Raw genomic sequence first — 25852 nt, forward strand, 5'->3', positions numbered from 1 at the left:
CACTCACAGGAAGGGAACATCTACTGTTTTATGGAAGACTTAAGAATCTCAAAGGCTCTGATCTTGACCAAGTAATTTTTCAACCTTACTTCACTTCAACAGGTATCAAAAGATTAATTTTACAGTTCTCTCATCATTATTTACCTTCCATTAGGTTGTGGAAGAGTCTCTTAAGAGTTTCAACCTTTTCCACGGAGGAGTTGCCGACAAACCTGCTGGAAAATACAGCGGAGGTATGAAAAGGCGGTTGAGCGTAGCCATATCGCTTATCGGGAATCCTAAGGTACGTCACTTTCTGAGAATCCCTTGTTCTCTTATACATTGCACACCTCGAGAGTTAGGCTCATTGAAGCTTAACAAATTCTTCCTCAATATGTTTTTCCTTTTGAAGGTGGTTTATATGGATGAGCCAAGCACATGACTTGATCCAGCCTCGAGAAAGAACCTATGGACCGTCATCAAGCGTGCTAAAGAAAACACTGCGATAATCCTCACAACCCACTCAATGGAAGAAGCAGAATTTCTATGTGACCGATTGGGTATTTTTGTGGACGGAGGCTTGCAATGCATTGGCAACCCTAAAGAACTGAAGGGAAGGTATGGTGGATCTTATGTGTTTTCGATGATAACATCTTCAGAACATGAGCAAAAGGTGGAGAAACTAATTCAAGATGTCTCCCCAAATGCCAAGAAGATATATCATATCGCAGGGACTCAGAAGTTTGAGCTCCCAAAAGAGGAGGTTCAAATCTCAGAGGTGTTCCAGGCGGTGGAGAAGGCGAAGAGAAACTTTACGGTTTTTGCTTGGGGACTAGCAGACACAACTCTGGAAGATGTCTTCATCAAGGTTGCTAGAACCGGTCAAGCCTTTAATGTGTTCTCTTGATCTTCTTAGATTCATACTTGTGTTATTGTTGTCCATTATAAATATTTGTCTATGTCAAATTGCTACCACAAATTTCATGTATATTACTAGAAATATGATACAAGCAATTACTTTTGAATGAAATCATACTTGAAACGATTACTAGAGCTCTCGAAGGCTTAAACCTAAATTGTGGTAATAAACAACTAGATTGTAGTAATAAACTTATTATATTAATTTATTTTTTTGGCCTCAACATATTATATTAATTTATTTTATTTATTTTTATATTATTAATACTCTAAAATAGCATTAAAACAAGTTTTATAGACAAAAATAGAAGACATTTTACAGATTTCCAAAACTAACACTACTTGACCCAATTACAATATTTAAAATTAATTTAAAAAATTCTATTTAGGTTTGGGTTTTTTATTTTATATTTAGGGTATAGTTTAGTAGTTAGAGATTATGATTCTTCTTTTTTTAACAACAACTGATAAGCTCAAAAGAGCTAACAGGAAGGAACATTGTTTACATAGGTAACCTGATGCAAAACTGAACGAACACGTCGTACTAGATTATCTGCTTTACCATTATGTATAAGAGGGATTAAGGCTAAAGAAAAAGAACTGAACTCCTCTTTGTCCACTTGAATCTCCTCTAGATACGGCTTAAAAGCGGGCCAGTCGGAAGGCGAAGACACCATCTTCACCAAGTCAGAGCAATCGGTAAGAAAAACGACATCCTGATTATCCATGCCAATCATACATCACATCGCCCAGACGAGGGTCTCCATCTCTACATGAAGAGGCGTAAGACTTCGGTGAAGGTCGTACAATACCATCTACGACCAGCATATAGGTCTGTCGCTTTCCAAGAACCATCTACAAAACAATGATAACTCGTAACAGAGCTATCAAACCGCTAGACCATGCCCACTACCAAAGATGGCCCGTGGGACCCTGGGGGATATGTCGACCATGTCGTCCAGCTGTGCCATACACCAATCTTTAGAGTCATCCTCTGCCAGATGCAAAATCGCAAGCGGATTTGAATCCAAATTAGAAAATATTTTATCGTTCTTAACCTTCCAAATATACCACAATATCCAAGGATACACATCCGGGTTAGGGATTTGTTCTATTCGCCAAAATAAGAAATCCATATTTGCAAAGATTGACTCAGAAGGAAAAATGCATGGCATCGTTGGAAATGAGGATAAAGCCCAAACTTGTCTCGCCGGGGGACATTTCGAAGAGAGCATGATTAATTGTCTCTACCGGAAAACCACAGAGCGCACACTCAGGATCACAACTCATCCCTTGTCGCCGAAGGTTTGAGGTGACTGTGACACACCCGATTATAACTTGCCATAAAAAATGCCTTACTTTTGGAGGGCACATGATCTTCCAGACAAAAGTTTGAAGCGGTGTGATATCTGGACCACAGGGAACCCGAGCCGGTATATCTTGCCATAAGATATGATATCCAGATTTAACCGTATAAGTTTCTGTTTTTGTAAAATGTCATCCCAGCATATCCGGGGAATTCGAAAGTCCTAAAGGTATAACAGAAATGATGGAAACATCTTCCGGCTCAAAAGTGGACGAAAGCAAAGCCATATCCCAGGAATTAGTTAGAAATTGTTAGAAATATTTCCTGAGCAATCAAAATATTGTTAGAAATTAACCGCCTCTACAAATGCCGATTGAGTTTCTGAGACTAGAATGGGCAAAAATGAGAGCATCCGCTGACACAAAATCTTTGAGATAATCTTATATCCAATATTACATAAACTGATAAGTTTCAACTCAATCATCCTAATCGGTTTATCCACCATGGTAATAAGACAAATATTTGTCATATTCAACCGTTTATCAAAAACCCCACTCTGAAAAAAAAGAAGTAACCAAAAACACTAAATTTGATCTTAATAGTGGCCCACGCCTTCTGGTAAAAAAGAGCTGTCATACCATATGGACATGGGGACTTGTCAGGGTACATCATAAACAGAGCCTCCTTGTTCTCTTTTCATGAGGCATCTTGAGTCAGTAAATCATGTATCTCCCCTGAATAACCGGTTGAACCTCGCCGAGTGCTGCCTCATAGTCAGAGCGATCCGAAGAGGTAAACAACCCCTGGAAGTAAGAAACCGCTGTATGCTGAATATTTGTTTCCTCCGTGGACCAAATACCATTTCCATCATGAAGACCAACAATACGATTCCTACCTCGCTGTTGCTTTGTCTGCGCATGAAAATAACTGGTATTCTGTTCTCCAAGCCTCATCCACCAGCTTCAACTCTTCTGATACCAATACACTTTTTCATCCCGATACACTTCTGTTAATTGCCATGTCAGGCCGTGATGTCTTCGACAAAGCTAGCATGATCCGCCTTAACCACTACCAATCTGGCTTTTAAATCTTCAATTGATTTTCGCCCATATGGGACTTGTGCCTTCCTCCACCGAAAAATTGCCTTTCGACACTTAATAATCTTATCCACTAGATTGCCCGTCGGCAAGCCTTCTTCAGACTCCCAACTCTCAGAAATAGCCCCAAAGAGACCTTCCTTATCCAACCATCACCAATCAAAGCAGAAACCACTCTTGAAACGGTGAGCCTTGTTAGTTAGAGATTATGATTCAATTTTTGAAAATTTAAAACAAAATTTATGAACGTGTATTGACCTTTAATCGATAACTTTAACATTCATGTCACCAGATGACTTAATAACTTTAAAAACCAAATTTCATATAATAAAATATATAATCATTTTCTTTCGGTTCGAATCATGCATTGCTTCATGTCCAAGTATCTGCCACATTGGAAAGGTTTGAATTTTTTTTTATTTCGATAAAGAATAGGTTTGAATCTGAACAAAACTATTCTTTTTAGTTTAGTTTATTAAGATGGTCAAATTCAAAAAATATCGTAGTCAACCTAAATTACCAGATACTTTTACGTGAGACAATATAATAGAATAATTTAATCAATCGCGTTCACACGTAAAAATACGTCTGAGATGACGCCTTTAATCATCTACGATCCCAAAACAAAAACTTTTATTCAAATAAATAAATAAATTGAAACTCAACCTCTTCCACTAGTTGTAGAATCTATTTGGCCGGCCACACTCTCCTCCACATAGCTTCCTGCCAAATTTACATTGAAATATTTTCCTAACCCCCATATTATATAGTCGCTTTCTTGATTTCGTTGAACTTAATTTACCTCTCTGTTGTTTTATTTGACCACTAAGAAATAAAAATCATTACCCTATAACTATAATTTAGAGAAGAAAAAAAAGTAACTAATTAAAACGTACTTAGCAAAGCGTGTGCATAAGGGTAATATCGTAACTTCCAAACCAATCTCACAGTTGGTCTCTTCTCTTCTCTCCGCCTGCTTCTTTTATATGAGAAGAAACCCAAAAGGCGGTGATTTATGATTTGTTCCCTTCTCTCTGTTCAAAACTTTAGGAGGATTCAATTTATAATTTCTCTTAACCCAAAAAAACAAACAACAAAAAAACCTAACAAACAATAAAGAAGAAACAGAGAAATCGAAGAAATTTTCATCAATGAATTCAATGGCGGATCCAGGTCCTGCCAGTTTCTCAACAAGAGCCAATGCCTTACTTAGGAAAAACTTAGTCTATCAGGTATATATATAATTCGTTTTCTTCTCCTCTACGGTATCTAATTACATTTCATAACAGTGTTCGTTTCGTCTACGTACGTTAATGTGAGTAAGAGATAGATTGTGTTCTGTGATTTAATCGATTATTTTTTTTTTCTATATTCGGGAACTTGATGATGATGGATCAGTTTCTACAATATAATTAGTGGCTAAATTTTATTGATTATCCAACATAATTACAGATTTTCCTACAATTTTTTATATAAAGGTGGCATGATATAATGTTATGGTAGTTTTGATTATTTCCGTCTTTTGTGTGAATATTGCGTTGGGTGTAGAAACGGTATCTATGGAGCAATGTTCGGGTCATCATGATCCCTTTCCTCCTCTGCGTATTCCTAGTCTTGATACAGCTCCTTTTCGATACTCAAGTCAACAACTCTGCTGATAACCGATGTGGTTGCGATTTGGTTGACACGAATGGGGATGGTAAACTCGAAAACACTTGCGGTATACAGTATTCTTCTCCGGATCAAGCCTTCTTTTGTTCCATCCCTAGTCCTCCGCAGTGGCCTCAGTTGTTACAAATCCCGCGCCCTGAAAGCCGCGATGTTAGAGATCTTAATGATGATTCTTGTAGACGGACAGGGACTTGTCCTGTGACTATACTCTTTACTGGACACAACCGTTCTCTTGGAGGAAGTATGTTTCCTTTTTTTTTTTTTGCTTTTTCTCCCTTGTTCTTTGTTGTGTTCAGTGGGGAACTTATGTTTTTATGTTTTTTTTTTTGTCTAGCTGTGTCTGGGAATCTGCTCACTAGTTCTATACCGGATAACTCCACTGACCTTTTGCGTACTTTAGCTGATAATGTCTTGGTGAGTTTCCGTTGTTGGAATCTGTTTGTTTCCACTGTGTGAATCTGTTTCTTAGCTTTTGTTTGAGCCCATATGTTTCAGGGTACAACAGCTGAGCCAGATTTCACCAACTATCTTGATTCAGGGATTGCCTCAAATCTTTCCATCTACAGTATCCAACCTCGGTGCATTCTCAATGCTTCTTTACCATTCTCTTTCGGACAACCACCTCTCAATTTTACCAAAGGTATTGAATTATTTTCAATCTCATATATGTTATAAGATGTCAACTAGAGGGATACTCAAATTTTAGTTCTCTTTATATTAGTGTTAGTCTAATGTCATCTGGTTGAGTTCTATGATCTATTCCAATTTTGTTAAACATTATAAATTGTCCTCTGAGGAAAAATTCTTGTATAGTCATTTTAACTTAATGGTTGTGTCAAAACCAGAGTTAAGATGTGTTCAAGGATTAAATCTCTGGAGAAATACCTCCAGAGAGGTCAATGACGAGATTTTCAAGGGCTATCGGAAAGGAAATCCTGAGGGGAAGATAAATGAGATTGCTGCAGGTTGGTCAACTTCTCAGTCAGTCTATAACAATAACAATGCTTTTATATGCACATATGAGATTTCTGACTCTTCCTGTCTGATTTTTTTGTTCCCTTAGCATATGATCTCTTGGACACGGATAGGAATAACTTCAATGTGCGCATCTGGTATAATTCAACATACAAGGACGATGCAGGAAGAAGACTTATTAAGTTGGTCAGAGTTCCTCGCTCTGTCAATTTGGTAAGAAAATAACTTATGTACTCTAAAGACATCCTCAATATGTTTTTTGATTTCTTGATTGAACTGAGGCTTACACTTTGCGAAACTACAGGTGTCAAATGCTTACCTTCAATTTCTACTAGGCCCAGGGACAAGGATGTTGTTTGAATATGCCAAAGAAATGCCTAAACCAGAAACAAGTCTTCGTCTGGACATCGCGTCTCTGATTGGTCCCCTGTTCTTCACATGGGTTATTCTTCTTCTGTTCCCTGTAAGTTTGCATTCAATAGACTACTTTACGTTTTATTTCACAAATATTCACTCTGATGTATAGTGATCTATAAATTCATATTCAGAGCCATTTGTTTGCAGGTGATCTTGTCGTCATTAGTGTATGAGAAACAGCAACATCTAAGAATTATAATGAAAATGCATGGGCTAGGAGATGGTCCATATTGGATGATTTCATATGCTTACTTTCTTACCATATCCATGTTATACGTTATATGTCTGATGATATTTGGGTCAGCAATAGGTAACTGAAGCCTTTCTCTCAATATATACAGGTCTTGTTTTTCCAATCTGTGTCTTTATAGTTGTTGGTTCCCTGCAGGACTGAAGTTCTTCCGGCTTAATGACTACAGCATTCAGTTCGTATTCTATTTTCTCTATGTAAATCTGCAAATCGCCCTTGCCTTTCTAGTTTCCTCTCTATTTTCAAAGGTCAAGACAGCAACAGGTACTTAACTAACATTGTGCTTCTTGAATTTGATCAAGAAGTCGTTGGGGTTTAAAACAAGCTAATGAGTTTTTTTTTTCTCATATGTCTTGAACATAGTTGTTGCTTACATATACGTGTTTGGATCTGGACTTTTGGGCTTGTTTCTACTCAACTTCCTTATTGAAGATTCATCATTTCCTAGTAAGTTATTATGATCTTGAAGAACGATACTTATGTGTTTATTCTGACAACTGATCAAGATTGCGATGTAATTATACTTTTCCAGGAGGCTGGATTCTTGTCATGGAGTTATATCCTGGCTTCTCCATATACCGTGGGCTGTATGAGTTCGCACAATTTTCATTCCGGGGAAACTTGAGAGGGGAAGATGGGATGAAGTGGAATGATTTCAGTGATAGTGCAATGGATGATGTTTTTTACATCATTATCGTTGAGTGGTTTCTCGCACTCATTGCAGCATACTATATCGATAAGATTTCTTCATCCGGAAAAGACCCGTTGTTCTTCTTGCAAAACCCTTTAAAGAAATCTCCTTCTTTGCGAAGGCCTAGTTTGCAGAGGCAAGGCTCCAAAGTCGCTGTTGAGATGGAGAAACCAGATGTTACTGAGGAGGTATGTCAAAAGGATTCACAGTATATATATTTCATGTTCTTGATAATTCTGGTTCTGATAAAAGATTTATCCGAATCAGAGAGAAAAAGTCGAGCGGTTGATGCTTGAGTCGAGCACAAGCCATTCGATTGTATGTGACGACCTGAAGAAGGTGTATCCTGGTAGAGATGGGAACCCGCCTAAATTGGCAGTCCGGGGGTTATCTCTTGCAGTGCCTTCAGGAGAATGCTTTGGCATGTTAGGACCCAATGGTGCAGGCAAGACCTCCTTCATCAATATGGTCAGTATCCAAATGGACAAATCTTTTGAGCTGAATGGAGCTTAGATTCTACTTCTAATGGCTGATCGATGATTATAATCTTGTAGCGTTACTAATATGTAATGTATTACCAGATGACCGGGCTCCTGAAACCAACATCTGGGACAGGGCTTGTTCAGGGTTTGGATATATGCAACGATATGGACAGAGTGTACACCAGCATGGGTGTATGCCCGCAGCACGAGTAAGTTTCATTTCATTTTGTTCTTAGCCAAGAAAGCACAAATAAACAGTTTATTACTGTTCCACACTATAATTGTGTAATTGTAATTGTGATTGTGATTGTGTAATCATTCTCTTATTGTGCAGCTTGCTCTGGGAAACACTGACAGGAAGGGAACATCTGCTGTTTTATGGAAGACTTAAGAATCTCAAAGGCTCTGATCTCGACCAAGTAATTTATCAATCTTACTTCCCTTCTATATTACTCCAAAAGTTATCAAAAGATACAATTTTACGGTTGCTCAATCCATCTCTCATCGTTATTGACCTCACATTAGGCTGTGGAAGAGTCTCTTAAGAGTGTCAACCTTTTCCACGGAGGTGTTGCCGACAAACCTGCTGGGAAATACAGTGGAGGTATGAAAAGGCGGCTGAGCGTAGCCATATCGCTTATTGGGAATCCTAAGGTACACCATTGTCTAAGAATCCCTTGTTACACTTAGTAACCATTGACCTTTATAAGTAGTACACCTAGAGAGTTGATCTCTTTGAAGCTTAAGGATTTCGATTTCATTTTATTTTGCCTATGAAGGTGGTTTATATGGATGAGCCAAGCACAGGACTTGATCCAGCCTCGAGAAAGAACCTATGGACTGTCATCAAGCGTGCTAAAGAAAACACTGCGATAATCCTCACAACCCATTCAATGGAAGAAGCAGAATTTCTATGTGACCGATTGGGTATTTTCGTGGACGGAGGCTTGCAATGCATTGGCAACCCTAAAGAACTGAAGGGAAGGTACGGTGGATCTTATGTGTTTACAATGACAACATCTTCAGAACACGAGCAAAAAGTGGAGAAGCTGATTCAAGAAGTCTCCCCAAACGCCAAGAAGATATATCACATCGCAGGGACTCAGAAGTTTGAGCTTCCAAAGGAGGAGGTTCGGATCTCAGAGGTGTTCCAGGCGGTGGAGAAGGCCAAGAGAAACTTCACGGTTTTCGCTTGGGGACTCGCAGATACAACTCTTGAAGATGTCTTCATCAAGGTTGCTAGAACCGGTCAAGCCTTTAATGTGTTCTCTTGATCTTATTAGATTCATACTTGTGTTGTCCATAATATTTGTTTTTGTCAAATTGCTACCACAGATATCATGTATATTACTGGAAAATATTATACAAAGCTCGTGAATTTTCAATGAGATTATACATGAAATGAATACTAGAGCTCCTTTAAGCAGGTGACACAACACAACAACCTTTAAGGCTTAAGCATTGGTTTACTTACTCTGTTTCGAAATTCATAAACGGTTTATAAAAATTGGGATTAATCCGAGATCCTTAAGAAAACCCTAAATTGTGGCAATAAACAACTAAATTGTAGTCATAAAAAAAGCCAAATTTTCGTTTTTATTATATTCATGTTTATATAGGTTTGGTAAAGAGTAAATTTGTTGGGTGAGAAGATGCAAGAATTAAAATTACTTGACCTAGACGCAATGACTAACAAGAAAATACAGTGCCATTGTCCAATACCTATATGCCACTTCAGTAACGTGTTATCTCAAGTCTTGATATTTTTGTTATTAAGCTACTAGATTAGTATGCACATCTAAGAAATAGAGATTCTTGAAAATTTATTCGAGTCCATCAAATCTTCTCACATTCAGTGTAATGGCGGATTCGATTCCTGCATGTTTCTTGACTCAAGCCGACGCTTTACTTAGGAAGAATTTAGTTTTCCAGGTATCAGTATACTTAAACAACTAAAATGGCTAAAACAGAGTAAGAACTTTACAATAAAGTTTCGTTTATCTTTGATGCAGAGACGGAACATATGGAGCAATATACGTCTCATCACGATCCCTTTCTTCCTCTGTCTACTTCTCCTTGTTGTCCAAATGCTCTTCGACACACAATTCAACGACGTTCATGGTCAATGTGGCTGCAAAGAGAAAGCTTGTGACTTAAGGTATTCCACTTCAGAGCAAGCAGCGTTTTGCGCCATTCCTAATCCACCACAATGGACTCCGTTACTTCAAATCCCAGCTCCTCAATACCGAGCCAGGACCCCACAACCGAGTCATTCTTTTCCTGCAACTTTTCTCTTCACCGGAAAGAATCAGTCCCTCGGAAAAGGTATAAACCCTAATGGGATATTAATTTTATTTTCTTATGTGACAATGAAATTGTTTGTTTTGACAGTTCTAATGGGAAATATGCAAAGCAAATCATCTGAATTTGATGGAAATTTAGCCAATTATGTCTTGGTAAGTGCAATGTAGCATCTTGGTTATACAATTTTGTGTTTTCTCATTCTCTGACTTTATAATAGATATGCAGGGCTCATCATCTTTCCCTGCATACACCAATCATATGGACTCTGCTTTCATCTCAGATCTTCCCATTTATAACATCCAACATGAATGCTCACCAAACTCTTCTTTCTCAACCTTAACTCACCAATCACCTCTTGCTTTCCCTAAAGGTATACCAAAACAACTTCCCATTTACAATATCAAAATCTTAAAATCTTTTCAAGAATGCTCTTATAAAAACAGAGGATTTCTCTCTTATGTTTAGAGGTAAAATGTGTCCAAGGCTTAAATATGTGGGTGGATAGTTCTTCCGATGTGAACAGCGAGCTTTTTAAGGGCTACCGAAAAGGAAATCCAAACAAGAAGATCAATGAGTTTCCTGGAGGTCTATTCTCATCACCTCATCTCACTTCTTTGTAATAATAGCTAGTGTTTTATGTCTTAACTTCTTTGCATTTTATAGCTTTTGATTTTCAGAACACAAATGGCAACAATCTCAATGTTTCTGTTTGGTACAACTCCACATACAAGAACGATACAGTGGTTCGACCTATGGCTCTGATTCGAGTCCCTCGCTTAGTTAATCTGGTGCATTTTGTGCTTAACCCTTTACACAAACATAGATGTTATCATTTAATTACCACACAATCTTAATCTCATATTTGTATTTTTTTTCTTTTTCTGTAACGTTTTCAGGCATCTAATGCATATCTTGAGTTCCTAAAAGGTTCTGAGACAAAGATACTATTTGATTATGTCAAGGAAATGCCTAAACCAGAGACTAAACTGAGCCTAGATATCGCCTCTCTAATCGGCCCACTCTTCTTCACATGGGTCATTCTGTTATTATTCCCTGTAAGTCTTTACACTATCAGAATGAAAACATTTTAAATCATTCTTCACTCTCGGCTTTGATCGGTTGAATCATATTATAGGTGATCTTAACAACACTGGTCTATGAGAAACAACAGAGGTTAAGAATCATAATGAAAATGCATGGACTTGGTGATGTTCCTTACTGGATAGTTTCATACACTTATTTTCTTCTGGTATCAATTCTCTACATGTTGTGCTTCGCTATATTCGGTTCAGCCATTGGTAAGAAGAATAACTCAAACTCTATCCAATATGTTACCTGTGAAATCTTATAATGTTCCTTGTCAGTTCTTGATGCTTTTAGTCTTCTGCAGGGTTAAACTTCTTTAGGCTTAACGACTTTAGTATCCAACTTGTGTTCTTCCTGATATACATAAATCTTCAAATATCACTCGCCTTTTTAGCCTCTGCAATGTTTTCAGATGTTAAAACGGCTACAGGTTTAGTATTTATCCCGGCTATGATTCAAGATTCGTCAAATTAACCAAGTTCGTTAAGAACTATTACATTTTTCATTTGAAATTTCAGTTATAGCATACATATATGTCTTTGGAACCGGTCTCCTAGGAATCTTTCTTTTCCAATTCTTCCTGGAAGATCCTCTCTTTCCAAGTAAGTTCTTAAACCCGAATCAGACCATTCGCTAGATTTATATATTATGATTCATCATGTGATTTTTTTTTGTTGTTACTCTAGGAGGATGGATAATTGCAATGGAGTTATACCCTGGATTTACTTTATACCGCGGGCTATATGAGTTATCACAGTCTGCATTTGAGGGAGATTACCGCGGAATTGATGGAATGCGATGGAGAGATTTTGAGAATAATGGAATGAAACAAGTTATTTGTATCATGCTCATTGAGTGGTTGTTACTTCTTGTTTCAGCATATTACATTGATCAAAGCACTTACTCTAGGAAACATCCATTCTTCTTCTTCCTACGACAAAACTCTTCAAAGAAGAAACAACATCACTACTTCTCTAACAACAAAACTTCAAAAGTTGTCGTTGAAATGGAAAAACCAGATGTGTGTCAAGAGGTAAATTAAGAGAGATAAGAAGATCAAGTTCAGTTTGAACATTGACAAGGATGAGTAAGATTTTGTATGCATCTTTTTTTTTTGGTGTCAGAGGGAGAAAGTAGAGCAGCATCTACTTGAATCATCGGCAAACTGCGCGGTTTTATGCAATAATCTCAAGAAGGTGTACTCAGGTAAGGATGGCAATCCTCAGAAAGTTGCGGTAAGAGGATTATCTCTGGCTTTACATCAAGGAGAATGCTTTGGCATGCTTGGTCCTAATGGAGCAGGCAAAACTTCTTTCATCAACATGGTCCGTACGTTTGAATATTAATCTTTTATGTCTAATAAACTCCAACTGTTAATGAGTGCAATCTCTCGCATCTTCTAGAGTCTAGACAACCTCTTTGGCATATGTACTAATGTTTCTGTGTAGATGACAGGAATCATCAAACCATCGTCTGGCACAGCATTTGTCCAAGGTCTTGACATACTAACCGATATGGACCGGATATATACAACAATTGGAGTCTGTCCACAACATGAGTAAATATCTCTATATATAATCTCTGTTCCTTTCTTTTACTTTGAGGCTGTCCTGTTTCTTAGTCCATTTCATTTGATTTTTCTGCAGTCTCTTGTGGGAGAAACTGAGTGGAAGGGAACATCTACTGTTTTATGGAAGGCTCAAGAATCTCAAAGGGGTTGTCTTGACACAAGTAACTTTTATGTTTTGACGAGATTGGTTTGTGAATGACTTGTGTATAAAAGTAAAAACTGATTGATCGTTTTCTCGGGTTTAATTAGGCTGTCGAAGAGTCGCTTCGCAGTGTCAACCTTTTCCATGGAGGGGTTGGTGAGAGACAAGTTGGGAAATACAGTGGAGGGATGAAGAGACGGCTCAGCGTTGCCATTTCTCTCATAGGAAACCCCAAAGTAACTTGAAAAACCTCTTTTGGTATCTAAGATCGTCTATGATAAGATTATTTTCTGTAATGTCTTTTGTGGTTTGTCAAGGTTGTTTACATGGATGAGCCAAGCACCGGGCTTGATCCAGCCTCGAGGAAGAGTTTATGGGATGTAGTAAAACTGGCTAAACAAAAAGGGGCGATAATACTCACGAGTGAGTGTTCATATCTCCCTTTGGTTTGCCACATATATAATGTCATCATACAAACATACAAAAAGACTTCAGCTTTGGTTTTATGTTTCAGCACATTCAATGGAAGAAGCTGAAGTTTTATGTGATCGTCTTGGAATTTTCGTTAATGGTAGTTTGCAATGCATAGGCAATCCAAAGGAGGTACTGTATAACGAAAACACATCTTATATATATATATATATACTTAAAAATCGTTATAAACAGAGAATAACTGAATTAACGACCTATTTCAAAACCTGAACTTGAGCCAGTCTTTAACTAAAACCTTAATGACAGTTGAAGGGTCGATATGGAGGATCCTATATACTGACTGTGACAACTTCAGAGGAACACGAGCAAGAAGTGGAGCAATTAGTGGATACTATTTCTAAGAATGCAAAGAAGATATATCGAACGGCGGGGACTCAGAAGTTTGAGCTTCAAAAGCAAGAGGTGAAGATCGCAGAGGTCTTTCAAGCATTGGAGAAGGCAAAGATGATGTTTCCGGTGGTGGCTTGGGGACTCGCAGACACAACTCTTGAAGATGTCTTTGTGAAGGTTGCTCAAACTTCTTAGCTAATTTAACAACGTTTTCAATGTCTTCTATATCTTCTTGACCAATCTCAATCTTAATTTCATCTTATGTTAAACAACTATTACTCCAATTGATAACTCAACAAAATTCCATTATTTACTTACAGTGTTTTGATTTTCTAATTTTTCTTATATTATTTGATTTCTAATTAATTTTGTTATTACAAATATTTTTGTTCTACAAATGTCAAATCTTGTCCACTTTCTGACTCCTAAAACTTTATAAAAGGAAAAGTCATTTTGTCAAGGTTAGAGCTCATCACTGTATTTATTTTGTTATGGTATTAAATTGCATGAAAAATAAGTTTTTTTAGAATGTCACTTGCCCACAACAATTTTTTTAAATGCTCTCTTTCAATATAACCTTATTAAACAAATTAAAATATTGAGATACACTCAAATAAGTGTGTAACCTTCTAAATGTATATACAAAATATAAAATTTTACAAATATCTTATGAGATTTTTTATAACCTGTTTGTTTGTGGATGATTTAATAGAAACCATTTTTTTCATGCATTGGAGAGGGTAAAGATAATGTTTCCGGTGGTGGCTCGGAAACTTGCAGACAACTTTTGAAGATGTCTTTGTAAAGGTTACCCAAACTTCTTAACTAACAATGTTTTCAATGTCCTCTCTTGATCGATCTCAATCTTTTCTACGTCTTATCTCAAGTTCAAAGTCACAAATTATATTTCATATAACTGTCTCTAGCCACTTATATGCTCTTAATACGAAGGAAGCATGCATAATTGTATATACACAACCGGACTAAGAAAATTTGTCAACTAGTTTTATTATGATTTTTTTTTTTTTGACAATGACTAGTTTTATTATGATTGTGATTAAGAGAAAACAACTCTTTTTTAATCAAATTATTAAATTCATCTTGTCGTTTTTTGATATTTTTGACGTGACACTTCTAAGATTCTCAATTAATTTATATTACTCACCTGCGTTTTTGCTGTCTAAATGATTTTGTTATTAAAAACTACAGTAATACGACAAAATTTCATCACTTCAAAGATATGGCAGATAAAAATAGTATATACGTATATATATATATAGTGACTAATCCATTAATCAAAAAATGCATTATAAATTTTAAACAAATTTGTGACTGATGCAATAATTTTATTTTAATATACATGTGAATGTGGAATAGTTTAACAAATTTATTATCACTAGTTCGATTAGGCAACTTTTGAATTGATTTATTATCACTTTCTAAGATTTTCAACTCAAAAGTTGCCTGATAATAAATTTGTTAAACTATTCCACACTCACAATAGTTCTAACAACAATATTTTATACCAAACTATTATTACTAAATTTGTTATTTCTAACAACAATAGTTCTTTTTCGAAAAAAAAAAAAAAAAACAAGAATAGTTATATCTTACGCATCAGCATCATTTATTTATTCCGACCAAAAAAAAAAATTCAGCATCATTTATTTTCGTAAAGAGTTAATACGAACTTCTAAAAAGGGAAACTCAATGATCATGATAGTCTTCATTTTAGACGTAATATATTCCACGAATAATAAACGAGTCTCTTCATCTTATCCCTTTGTTATCGCTTTCTTAACTCTCATTTGTCCCTATTCCTATGCTTCTTGGTCTATTCTTCCTTTATCGATCAAAATAAAATTTACTTTGTCAAATTTTTTTTTTTCTTTCTGAATAATAAGGAGACAAACGTTGAGGAAACCTATACGATTGCAGGAGCTAAGTTCAAAAACGTTTGGTATAAAATATACAAAACAAAACCTTCACCAACAATTGAGAGGCATAAGCATAAGAATGTTTTAGTTATGTCTAAAAGATAATTTATAATTAACTAAGTGGTTAAAATTTTCAACGAATGGTTTGGAAATTAAAACTTACTCTGGTTGCCAAAAACTACAAATTCATTTCGGATATACTTTTCAAACCAGAGAGTTCGTACAAATCAAAATTCTAGAAATTTTACCATTTAGGCAAGTGGTCCGTGCCTCCGTGGGAGGCATTTATGAATGGGGGACTTTGTTCGTGACCACGACGAGCACGCACACATACTAAAAACTCAATAAATAAAAAAAGTAAAAACGAAAGAAACATTCAAAAAGAGAGAAAATGTGTATATACTAAAATAGAATAAATCTAATCGTGATAAATAAATAAATAAATAAATAGAAGTATTCAAACAATACAGTGAGACGAGCACGCACACATACATCTTAAAATTATTTTTCTACAAAATAATATAGAACAATTAAAAAATACTAAAAATGGTTTAAATGACTAATTTATTTTGTCAACTAAAATATCTTCTGAGCAAATCTAAATTACAAAGAAGATTCTTATAAAAAAAAAAATATAATAGTCTCATCTCTCTCATCCACAGTAATATAAATAGGATACACACACATTACAAGAAGAAAAATCCAAAATTATCTCTCTTTCTTTTTCCATTTCTCTCTCTCTCTCTCATCACTCAATAGTAGATCTTGATTGATCTGAAAAAAATGGTGAAGAAGACATCGTCGTCATTACACGTTCTGAGTGTATCTGTTTTGATGGTGTTGTTATGTTGTTGTGTTGATTACAGTCTCTGTGAAAAGGAGATCAAAACCTATAAGCTCACCAGAGGAAACTTTAGTGTTACCTTCACTAACTATGGTGCTGTCATGACCTCTCTTCTCCTCCCTGACAGACATGGTCTCTCTCTCTGTCTCTTTCTTCCTCTCTGCCTCTTCTGATTTTTTTTTATCTGTTTTAAATCTGATATTTCTTATGATGATGATTCACAGGAAAGCAAGATGATGTTGTTCTTGGATTTGATAGTCTTGATAGTTACAAGGTAATTAATTAATTACTTTTTCCTGATCTTTTAGTTGTTATATCACATTTTTGGTCAAAACTTTGGGTTTTAATTTTAGATAGAACCTAGATGTTCGGCTCAAAAAGCATTGTCACGTTATTCGATATCCTCCACTTATATAATTAAAATCCAAAACCAATGACTCATCACAACCCACGTTGATATTAGGCTTTACTGTTAGAAATAACAAATTTAGTAATAATAATTTCCTCGGTTTTGGATATTTTTATTGTAGAATGATACAACTTATTTTGGAGCAATAGTGGGAAGAGTGGCTAATAGAATAGGAGGTGCTCAGTTCAAGTTAAATGGTCAACTGTACAAAACCAGTCCCAACGACGGCTATAACACTCTCCATGGTATTTATTACTTTTTATCTCAATTTGATCTCACTCACTTACTCCTTTGTTGGAAATTTCATTTATGTTTATTTAAAAACGTTATCACTAATCAATTTCTTACAAAAATCAGGTGGTACAAAGGGATTCAGTGATGTGATTTGGTCAGTCCAAAGCTACGTTCCCACTAGCCACATTACTTTCAAATACGACAGCTTCGACGGTGAAGAAGGTAAAAAAAAAAACCAAAAAGTACCATCTAACCCATAAAATTACTCTCTCCAATTTACCAACAAAATATATAACCAATTGAAATGTAATTTTAATTTTTTGGTTATTTTTTTCAAAAGGTTTCCCCGGAAACGTGACGGTGAAAGTGACGTACATGATCGGTAAAAACATACTCGGAGTTAAAATGGAAGCAAAGCCACTAAACAAACCAACACCAATCAACTTAGCCCTCCACACATACTGGAACCTCCGTAGCCACAACTCCGGCGACATCCTCTCCCACAAAATCCAACTCCTCGCCGATAAAATCACTCCCGTCGACGACACACTCATCCCAACCGGCGAAATCACCTCCATAGCCGGAACACCTTACGATTTCCTCGAGCCACGCGAGATCGGGAGCCGGATCCACGAGCTACCCGGCGGTTACGACATCAACTACATCATCGACGGACCTATCGGGAAACATCTGAGGAAAACGGCGGTTGTGACGGAGGATATCACAGGGAGGAAGATGGAGCTGTGGACGAACCAGCCTGGCGTTCAGTTTTACACGAGTAACATGTTGAAACGCGTCGTCGGAAAAGGTAAAGCGGTTTATGGGAAATACGGAGGTTTGTGTTTGGAGACTCAAGGCTTCCCAGATTCCGTCAATCACAAGAATTTCCCGACGCAGATTGTGAACCCCGGCGAGACTTATTTGCATGTTATGCTCTTCAGATTCACCGCTCATTAATCGGGTCGGGTTAGATCGAATCGGGTCGGGTTTTTAGGGCTTTTAATTATCACGATTAATAATAAATTTGGGGATCGATTTTATTATGCTTTTTAATCTCTTGTAGATGAATAATTCGACAAGTTCGTGGTAATGACAATAAAATTATTCGACTTTTGCAGCAAATTATTTCATTTTTTTCAAATTAAATATTAATTTTTTCATAATATTTGTACTATGTGATTCAATTTCCAAATTGTTAAATTAAAAGATTATTTTTCACAAGAAAGTACCAAATTTTTTAGGAGTGAGTTCAGACAAAAACATAAAACGGTTTCAGGTTTTTTTTTTTAAATGGACTAAGGAGCAGAGTTGGAGGTGGGAGGTTTCTTGAACTCGATCTTGTCGACTTTAACCTCTCCATCGATTAGCTCATAGACGTAAACCACAGCTCGGAAGCCGTCGATGTCCATAAGGACAAAGCTTGGGTTAACGTCTTGGTTAATGCTGCTGTAAGCTCCGGTGGCAGATCCCGGGTTGATGACCACTCCTCCTTCGTGTTTGTAGGCTGTGAACTGGTGGGTATGGCCTGTTACAAGTATGTCAACGCCGAGTTGTCTCTGAAGCATGGCGAGTGAGTCTAGATCACCCCATGGGATTACCTGTACATACAGCAAAATAGAGAAGCTCTTTTTCATACCACTGCAAGTAAGTTCATAAAGTTTAATAAACCATTGCTTACTAAGGAACGTGGAAGAACCAGAAAACAAAATTTAATGAGTACATAGAGAATCAAACCCTAAACGAGTCATCTCTTTCATAGTTTTAGTCTAAAACATTGACATGAAAAATCAACGGTGCTTAAACTGACTTTCCCGTTTACTATTCTTAAACACATTCTTTATCATGAATAGGCAAGTGTAGATTAGAGGCATCTAGACAAAAGCAATGTATCATTGTTTATCATATGACAATGTAAAGACTGAGAGAAAAACTATTTGATGTGACAGTCAGAGCCTGATTACATTATCATGCATGTAGCAATAAGCGAGCAAAAACTGAAACTCACTGGGTAAGGACACAAACCAACAAAGCAATGAAGTAAAGGCAAGCAAAATTTAGTTTTTAAATCGAAATTTTGATAAACAGATGGTGTATGATACAACTAGGGAATATTGATATGCTGCAACATGCTCACAATGAAATGTGCAAGAGAAGAAAAACTGAACCTGGTGGCCATGGCACAGTCCCAGCTTGAATTGACCGATAGTCAAGGTTTTATTCTCAGGGTATCGTGCATCTTCATCAAACTCCCCTCGAACTATATGCAAATCAGGACAGATAGTCTTCAAGTAATCATGGATTTCCTAAAACAGTCACAAAATGTTAAGCTTACCACAAACATAAACCAGAAAAGATTTCACAGCATAAGAACAAATCAGGTCTGCAACTTCTCTAAGATGGGTTATCAACTAAACGCCTCACAAACTTCTTTACACATCTTCCAACTAAAAGGGCATCACTGAATTCTCATAAACAACTAATCACTGCTGAGTTAATCCCTTCACAAGTCCATCATTGCTCAAGCAAATCTAAAACTAACACTGATCCAACCAAAACAGTAATGAAATTCCTCTTCCCATTTTCGACGACTCTCACACTACCAGGTATAAATTAAAATCTGCAAAATCCATAAGATGCAGAACAAGCTCCACATCAAACAATTGAGTCTCCTTTTCCATTTTCCGGTAAATCTCAAACTACCAAGTAAGAATGTAGTTCAAAACAACGCACAAACAAGACAAACTTGTGGTATTCAGAACGAAAATAGACTCTTAACCAAAATTCATATAATCAAAACAAAGCATGGTAGAGATGTAAAGATTAATAATTTGAGAAAACCCTACTTTGATGCAGAGATTTCCAGTGCAGATGATGTGTTGAATCTTCCAGGGACAAGCATTGATTTGAACTTAGGAGGTAGATCAGCTGCTCTATGGGGTACATGGAGATCCCCCAATGCCAATACCAGCACCATTCCAAACTTCCACTATAAATTATAAACCTTCAATAAAAACAAAAACCAATCAAAGATCAAAGTTATCACTTGTGACACTAAAGCATAAAGAATCTGGGTAGAGAAGCATATCAAACACCAAAAGTCAATGAGAGATCAAACAATAAAAATTGTGGAATAATTTCCAAATTCCTTCCAATATAATCACTACACCAACGTGTTTCAGTAGACTAAAACTGTTAAATTCTTTCACAAAAATCGAACCTAAATAAGATTTAGTGCCAAAGCAAAGCCAACAAAAAAAAAAAAAAAAATTGGTTTTGACACAATTAAGACAAAACCCAGATGTGGTTTAACACAAATACTTCACCACTAGCTGCGTTGAAGAGACTAAAGGCTTGTTAATTGATTCTTACCACAGAAGAAATACAAAGGTAGATGATTTTTCCCCCCAAAGGCCCAAAGTTATAAGCGGCAACTAAAGAAGATCGAGCTTTTACCAGATCAGGGGCTCAAATAAAATATCGAATCAGATTCGTGATTGAAGACAATTTTTGTGCTATGTTCGTCAGGGGGATCTCAGCGATCGCCCATGGAAAAGAAGATCCTTTATTTCTTCTTCTCTCTCTCTCTCTCTCATGATCGCTCTTTAGAGTTTCGTTTTTATTTTTTGTTTTTTTCTCAGCAAAAGAAACATAAACTACACGACGCCGTATGATACCCGGTTTCATCACATCCGTAGCCGAATTTGTAGAACCAAACCAAACCCACATTTAAACCGGATATAGAAAGTGTTTAGAACAAATTTTATCATTTCCCAGTAGTAGTAAGTTAAAAGTTTTGTCTAATGATCATGGTGATTGATTCGGATGTAAAATTTGACACCACCATGGAATTATACATGATCATATGAAAATAACAACAATTTTTTAAAAGGAAGAAAAGTTATACCAAGAAAACGAAGTTGAAGGGCGGATGATGTTATTATGAAGTAACCTAGTTGTTTTGTTTTGTGAGAAATTATGAAGTAACTTTAGTTGTTTAATATAGAGATGGAATATTTATAATCCTTTTCTTTCTGGGATTATAGTAATTTATAACATTTTTATAAAAGTAATTCATTAAAAACAGGTAATAATAATATTTGTTCTTTTAGTTTTGTAATTTATTGTATAGTTTTCTTAAAGATAATTTGTTATTATATTTTTAATGATTAGTAATTAATTATATAATTTTCTTATATAAATATATATTTTTAAAATGAATATTAATAAAATCCTTTCAGATTAAATTTATCAGTTTAAAAGAAGAGTAATAATAATACTTTTCCCCTTAGGGGTTAGTAAGTAATTGTATAGTTTCCTTCTTACAATATGTCTTTTTCACAAAAGAAAAATTATATGTTTTTCTTTCAGAATTAGTGATTAGTTGTATAGTTTCCTTAGGGTTATCATACAATTCTTTTTAAGACTGGTAAATAATTTTTGTAAGTGTTTAACTCTACAAGGAATACATTATTACATACAATTATTTTTAGGATTAGTAATTAACTGTCCAATTATCCTTCATTTCTTTAAAAGACATTAAGTTTTCTTTCATAGTATATAATTTCCAACTGAAAAATAACCTACATGCAGTAGTAAAACAGTTGCATACACTATAGATCACTTTTCTCAAATCGTTCTAACGATAATGTTGGGGAACAAAGAACACAAACAGTGATCTAATATGGGGGATTGACATGGTTACCACAATTTGTCTTGAAAAATCAGTCTTAAAATCGGCTACATAAGCAGAGTCGACAATGCCCTGATAGGCTAAGCCTCTAAAATGAACAGAGAGTGATGAAGTCTCCGTAAAGCAACCTTCCAATCATCTAAGCTTCCTCATCTTTATACATATCAAATGAGATATCCGTATAAACACCAGATCCATTCCACGAATTTGTGTCTCTAAACATAAATTATAGGAACTCTTTTTTGGTACAAACAATGTATATTCTTGAATGTCTAAAGAATCTCAGTACAGAGAATTGTAATTTTATATTTTTGACAGAAATGGATGAATGCAATATGTATATTAATTATTAATCAGTTGACAATTTCTATTATTATTTTCTTTTGCTACAAACTTGTTTTTAATTCTCCACGTGATTTTAAAAAACATTATATAGACCACTTGCCTTGATACATTCTGTCAAAACAGTAATACAAAATTATCAGGAAAGCTTCAAGTTATAGATAATATTTTCCCACTATCGGCAAGAAAAAAAAATACAATTGCCCCCTAGGTCGTCAACATGAAACAAGACGAACAATATATGGCATGAAACATGAAACAGATGAAACATTTAATTTGTGGCATATTTCTTTGGCACGTAATTTCACAGCAACATGCTATATTTTATTATAAGATTCTATTATGTAAGAAGTATTTTTTTTTTTTTTAAAGTATCATTTTCTTACTAAAATAGATTTTTGAGGTTTGAAGTTGTCTAACACCATTTCGGTTTCTGAGATTTGAAGTTCACAATCCGCATAGAATCAATCAAGGTCAATCTCTTATGTTACATATTGTAAGGACCTAATCCAAAATTTGGAACACTAAAAAAAATGGCAATATCTGTCCAAGATATATATCTTCGAAGAGTATATCTTGTTGGCCATGGCAGCTACTTTGTTGGTGAAGTCTCTTGATTTAAACATGTTATTATTAACATATAGATGTGCCTTGTTTATTGCTCAAACTGATATAAGAGAGACAAATTATAATCAATCGTTATATACCGTGGTCCGTGGAAAGGAGGTCGAAGATGGTCTCCACGTCCAAATCTCTATTTAATTTCTTTGCTTTGTGAATCGTGATTGCTTTCTTCTTCGGGTATTGGTTTCGTTCTCTATTCCCTCTTGTGTTTAAATGATTTCTCTCAGAGACGACGACAAACTAAAGCTTATAAATCATTTTATTTTCATTAATAATATAGTCAACACAATGGAACCATGAGAAGAAAAAAAATCTCTAATTCAATACCTTTTCTTATCCAACGGGGTAGAGAACTTGTAAACACGCCTTGAACTGTCGATCACCTCATCATGATGCTGCGCATGAATCAATTCAATTTGTTTATATTCGTCAACGACAATTTACTTATATCTTACAATCATTCTGACTTACTAAAACACAAATTGCACATAATCTATAGAGTTTTATATTTCCTCCCCCTCCGTAATCCTTATTTTTTTTGTCCACTACAAGATTTATTCAATGGTCTACAATTTTATTGTGGAAACTAAAAACTGTGAATGTCATCTAGAAATGTAACGACACAGATGGTCATTATCAGATTTTCAAATTTGTTTAATCAAGCCACAGAAAAAAAAAACTGTTTAGATAAAATAGTTATGACATCAGTTATTGAAATTATTATCGAAAATCATAAAATAACTTTGATTTTGTAGATAATTAGTAGTAGTATTGTATAAAAGAAATCCGAATATCCTATATTATTTTTATACGACAAAAAATCCAATCATTATCACTTTATCGTCATCATTAAATATACTAACTACTGTAAGTTTTATTAGTAAGAAAAAAAAACGAGTAATTATAAGAGAGTCTGGTTAGTAGTATCAACGAGAGAATCTTTTGGACTCGATCAAAAATCTCAAAACGTTGAAGTCAAAAATCTCTTACATAACTTCTCAGATTCGTTTAGTTTCGTTGTTTTTTTTCGCTTCTTCAAGTTGTGTCTCGATCCAAAATGGGCGAGACCGGTAGACACAAATGGTTCTCTTTTCACCACCACCGTTCAGCCTCCGCCACATCTATGCCTCAGCAAAACAACAACCCTGGCGAAACCCCAACGGAGTTCCTCTGTCCCATCACCGGGTTTTTAATGTCGGATCCCGTAGTCGTCGCTTCGGGTCAAACCTTCGAGCGTGTCTCCGTCCAAGTTTGCCGTAACCTCGGGTTTGCTCCGAAGCTTCACGACGGTACTCAACCCGATTTATCAACCGTAATCCCAAACCTCGCCATGAGATCAACGATTCTCAGCTACTGCGATAGAAACAAAATGGACCACCCTCGTCCTCCTGATTACGCTTACGTCGAAGGTGTTGTTCGTACCCGTATGGATACGGTTTCGGGTTCGGGTCCGGGTCATCGGATCTCTAAATCGGAAATTTTACCACCGCTGGCTTCGAATTCGAATTCGGATTATGATTCTGTGATGGGAGCGATTCGATCTCGTTCAAGAAACGCAGTATCTTCAAGCAATTCTCTTCCATTTCACCAAACCCGACCCGTTAATCACTCGACGACCCGGAATCCTACCTCGTTTTCTTCATCGGATTACTCATCGTTTCCTCCGATGTCACCGGAAGAAGAAGAGATCTACAACAAATTAAGCAGTGTAGACACGATCGATCACGAGCAAGGTCTGATTCAGCTAAGGAAGACGACGAGATCAAACGAGAGCACGAGAATCTCGCTCTGTACTGATCGGATCCTCTCGTTACTCCGATCTTTGATAGTTTCACGGTACAACGTCGTGCAGACGAACGCCGCCGCGTCGTTGGTCAACCTCTCGTTGGAGAAACCTAACAAATTGAAAATCGTACGGTCAGGGTTCGTTCCTTTGCTGATCGATGTTTTGAAATCGGGATCGACGGAGGCGCAAGAGCATGTGATCGGTGCTTTGTTTAGTTTAGCTGTTGAGGAAGAGAACAAGATGGTGATTGGAGTTCTCGGTGCGGTTGAGCCGCTTCTTCACGCGCTTCGATCGTCGGAGAGTGAGAGAGCGCGTCAGGATGCTGCGCTCGCGCTTTATCATCTGTCGTTGATTCCGAATAACCGGAATAGGTTGGTTAAAGCCGGTGCGGTGCCGGTTATGTTGTCTATGATCAGAAACGGTGAATCGGCGAGTAGGATACTTTTGTTGCTATGTAACATAGCGGCTTGTCCGGAAGGGAAAGGAGCTATGCTTGACGGGAATGCGGTGGCGATATTGGTCGGGAAACTGCGAGAAAGTGGTGGGGGAGGAGTTGAGGCAGAGGTGGCGGCGGCGCGTGAGAATTGCGTGGGGGCTTTGTTGACGTTGAGTGTTGGGAATATGAGGTTTAGAGGATTGGCGAGTGAGGTGGGATTGGAGGAGGTTTTGACGGAGATTGTGGAAAGCGAGAGCGGAAGCGGGAGGTTGAAGGAGAAGGCGGCGAAGATTCTGCAGACAATGAGAGGCGGAGATAGGGAGTTTGGTGAAGGTGCGGAGGCGCGTGAGTGGAACAAGATGTTGGAAGCGAGTGGGCTAAGCCGGTCTCAGTTTCAACAAGGAGGGCAAAAAGGGGGTTTCGCTTATTCGTCTCAATTTTAGCTCTATATTATTTATTTTATTTTATTTTCTTGTTGGTAAAAAGTAAAAACAATTTCTCAAAGTTTCTTTTTGTTTTTTTTTTCACTCTTTGTAATGTTTTTTTTTCTTTTTCTAGTGACTATAATTTTGGGAGTGAATTTGTATTTTTAGTCTTCTTTGACTTGTCTTTTCTAATGAATCGACAAAAATTTACAATGTTTGTATTAGAGTTACTCGTGTTTCATGGGTGACTTGTGTGAGGTCGTTGACAAACAAAAAGTCCTCTCAAGAAGGGGGGTGGTGTGTATATTGTCAATTATGTGTCCCATCTCAAAACTATGTACATATATATTATTTTTTTGGGAAAAATCTCAAAACTATTTATTTATCTGTAAAAAAAAATGAAGTGTTTATTGAT

At 36.4% G+C, this 25852-nt stretch overlaps 4 protein-coding genes and 2 pseudogenes across 7 annotated transcripts; 5 read left to right on the top strand and 1 right to left on the bottom strand.

Annotated features, from left to right (window-relative positions):
- Window positions 1-391: 391 nt before the first annotated feature.
- Window positions 392-1030, top strand: LOC147942749 (ABC transporter A family member 7 pseudogene; annotated as a pseudogene).
- A 3190-nt stretch (window positions 1031-4220) lies between these two features.
- On the top strand, window positions 4221-9188 carry LOC147942750 (ABC transporter A family member 7-like). Its single transcript, XM_087453230.1, has 16 exons — window positions 4221-4532; window positions 4849-5212; window positions 5306-5385; window positions 5467-5611; window positions 5817-5936; window positions 6035-6159; window positions 6251-6409; window positions 6511-6673; window positions 6752-6877; window positions 6977-7060; window positions 7146-7492; window positions 7572-7772; window positions 7886-7995; window positions 8121-8205; window positions 8312-8440; window positions 8566-9188. Exons 1-16 carry the CDS (start codon window positions 4452-4454, stop codon window positions 9058-9060), a joined length of 2814 nt encoding a protein of 937 aa, XP_087309356.1. The 5' UTR covers window positions 4221-4451; the 3' UTR covers window positions 9061-9188.
- A 395-nt stretch (window positions 9189-9583) lies between these two features.
- On the top strand, window positions 9584-14023 carry LOC104790986 (ABC transporter A family member 8-like). Of its 3 annotated transcripts, none has more exons than XR_015559175.1 (18): window positions 9584-9718; window positions 9799-10111; window positions 10178-10242; window positions 10316-10460; window positions 10556-10675; window positions 10754-10878; window positions 10987-11145; window positions 11226-11388; window positions 11481-11606; window positions 11695-11778; window positions 11863-12209; window positions 12301-12501; window positions 12632-12734; window positions 12823-12907; window positions 12996-13124; window positions 13206-13311; window positions 13403-13491; window positions 13627-14023. XR_015559175.1 is itself a non-coding variant. In XM_010516783.3 (18 exons), the coding sequence occupies exons 1-18, from the start codon at window positions 9647-9649 to the stop codon at window positions 13903-13905; spliced, it is 2718 nt and encodes a 905-aa protein (XP_010515085.2). In that variant the 5' UTR covers window positions 9584-9646; the 3' UTR covers window positions 13906-14023. The 3 variants fall into 3 exon arrangements, 2 of the variants coding, with proteins under 2 accessions (XP_010515085.2, XP_010515084.2); XM_010516783.3 differs by having other exon boundaries at window positions 12625-12734; XM_010516782.3 differs by having other exon boundaries at window positions 9799-10242; window positions 12625-12734.
- Window positions 14024-16276: 2253 nt separating this feature from the next.
- LOC104790987 (uncharacterized) lies at window positions 16277-18256 on the top strand. The gene is made up of 5 exons (XM_087453231.1): window positions 16277-16623; window positions 16716-16765; window positions 17022-17145; window positions 17258-17356; window positions 17475-18256. The coding sequence occupies exons 1-5, from the start codon at window positions 16431-16433 to the stop codon at window positions 18089-18091; spliced, it is 1083 nt and encodes a 360-aa protein (XP_087309357.1). The 5' UTR covers window positions 16277-16430; the 3' UTR covers window positions 18092-18256.
- Window positions 18257-18310: 54 nt separating this feature from the next.
- Window positions 18311-20721, bottom strand: LOC147942751 (vacuolar protein sorting-associated protein 29-like; annotated as a pseudogene). Its single transcript, XR_015559167.1, has 4 exons — window positions 20588-20721; window positions 19978-20135; window positions 19300-19437; window positions 18311-18732 (listed from the first exon to the last, which is right to left on the bottom strand). The product of XR_015559167.1 is annotated as a vacuolar protein sorting-associated protein 29-like (transcript).
- Window positions 20722-23655: 2934 nt separating this feature from the next.
- On the top strand, window positions 23656-25650 carry LOC147942752 (U-box domain-containing protein 39). Its single transcript, XM_087453232.1, has one exon. The coding sequence runs from the start codon at window positions 23848-23850 to the stop codon at window positions 25453-25455; it is 1608 nt and encodes a 535-aa protein (XP_087309358.1). The 5' UTR covers window positions 23656-23847; the 3' UTR covers window positions 25456-25650.
- The last annotated feature ends 202 nt before the right edge of the window (window positions 25651-25852 follow it).

The sequence above is a fragment of the Camelina sativa genome, chromosome 6 (genome assembly GCF_030686135.1).
Source record: "Camelina sativa cultivar CO46 ecotype springtype chromosome 6, ASM3068613v1".
Lineage (NCBI taxonomy): Eukaryota > Viridiplantae > Streptophyta > Magnoliopsida > Brassicales > Brassicaceae > Camelina > Camelina sativa.

Coding starts and splice junctions, on each gene's coding strand:
- LOC147942750 (XM_087453230.1), top strand. CDS start 4,452: ATGAATTCAATGGCGGATCCAGGTCCTGCCAGTTTCTCAACAAGAGCC. Junction 5,937..6,034: donor GATAAATGAGATTGCTGCAG/GTTGGTCAACTT, acceptor TTGTTCCCTTAG/CATATGATCTCTTGGACACG. Junction 6,674..6,751: donor GATATTTGGGTCAGCAATAG/GTAACTGAAGCC, acceptor GGTTCCCTGCAG/GACTGAAGTTCTTCCGGCTT.
- LOC104790986 (XM_010516782.3), top strand. CDS start 9,647: ATGGCGGATTCGATTCCTGCATGTTTCTTGACTCAAGCCGACGCTTTA. Junction 10,461..10,555: donor ACCTCTTGCTTTCCCTAAAG/GTATACCAAAAC, acceptor TCTTATGTTTAG/AGGTAAAATGTGTCCAAGGC. Junction 10,676..10,753: donor GATCAATGAGTTTCCTGGAG/GTCTATTCTCAT, acceptor TGCATTTTATAG/CTTTTGATTTTCAGAACACA.
- LOC104790987 (XM_087453231.1), top strand. CDS start 16,431: ATGGTGAAGAAGACATCGTCGTCATTACACGTTCTGAGTGTATCTGTT. Junction 16,624..16,715: donor TCTCCTCCCTGACAGACATG/GTCTCTCTCTCT, acceptor GATGATTCACAG/GAAAGCAAGATGATGTTGTT. Junction 17,357..17,474: donor CAGCTTCGACGGTGAAGAAG/GTAAAAAAAAAA, acceptor TTTTTTCAAAAG/GTTTCCCCGGAAACGTGACG.
- LOC147942752 (XM_087453232.1), top strand. CDS start 23,848: ATGGGCGAGACCGGTAGACACAAATGGTTCTCTTTTCACCACCACCGT.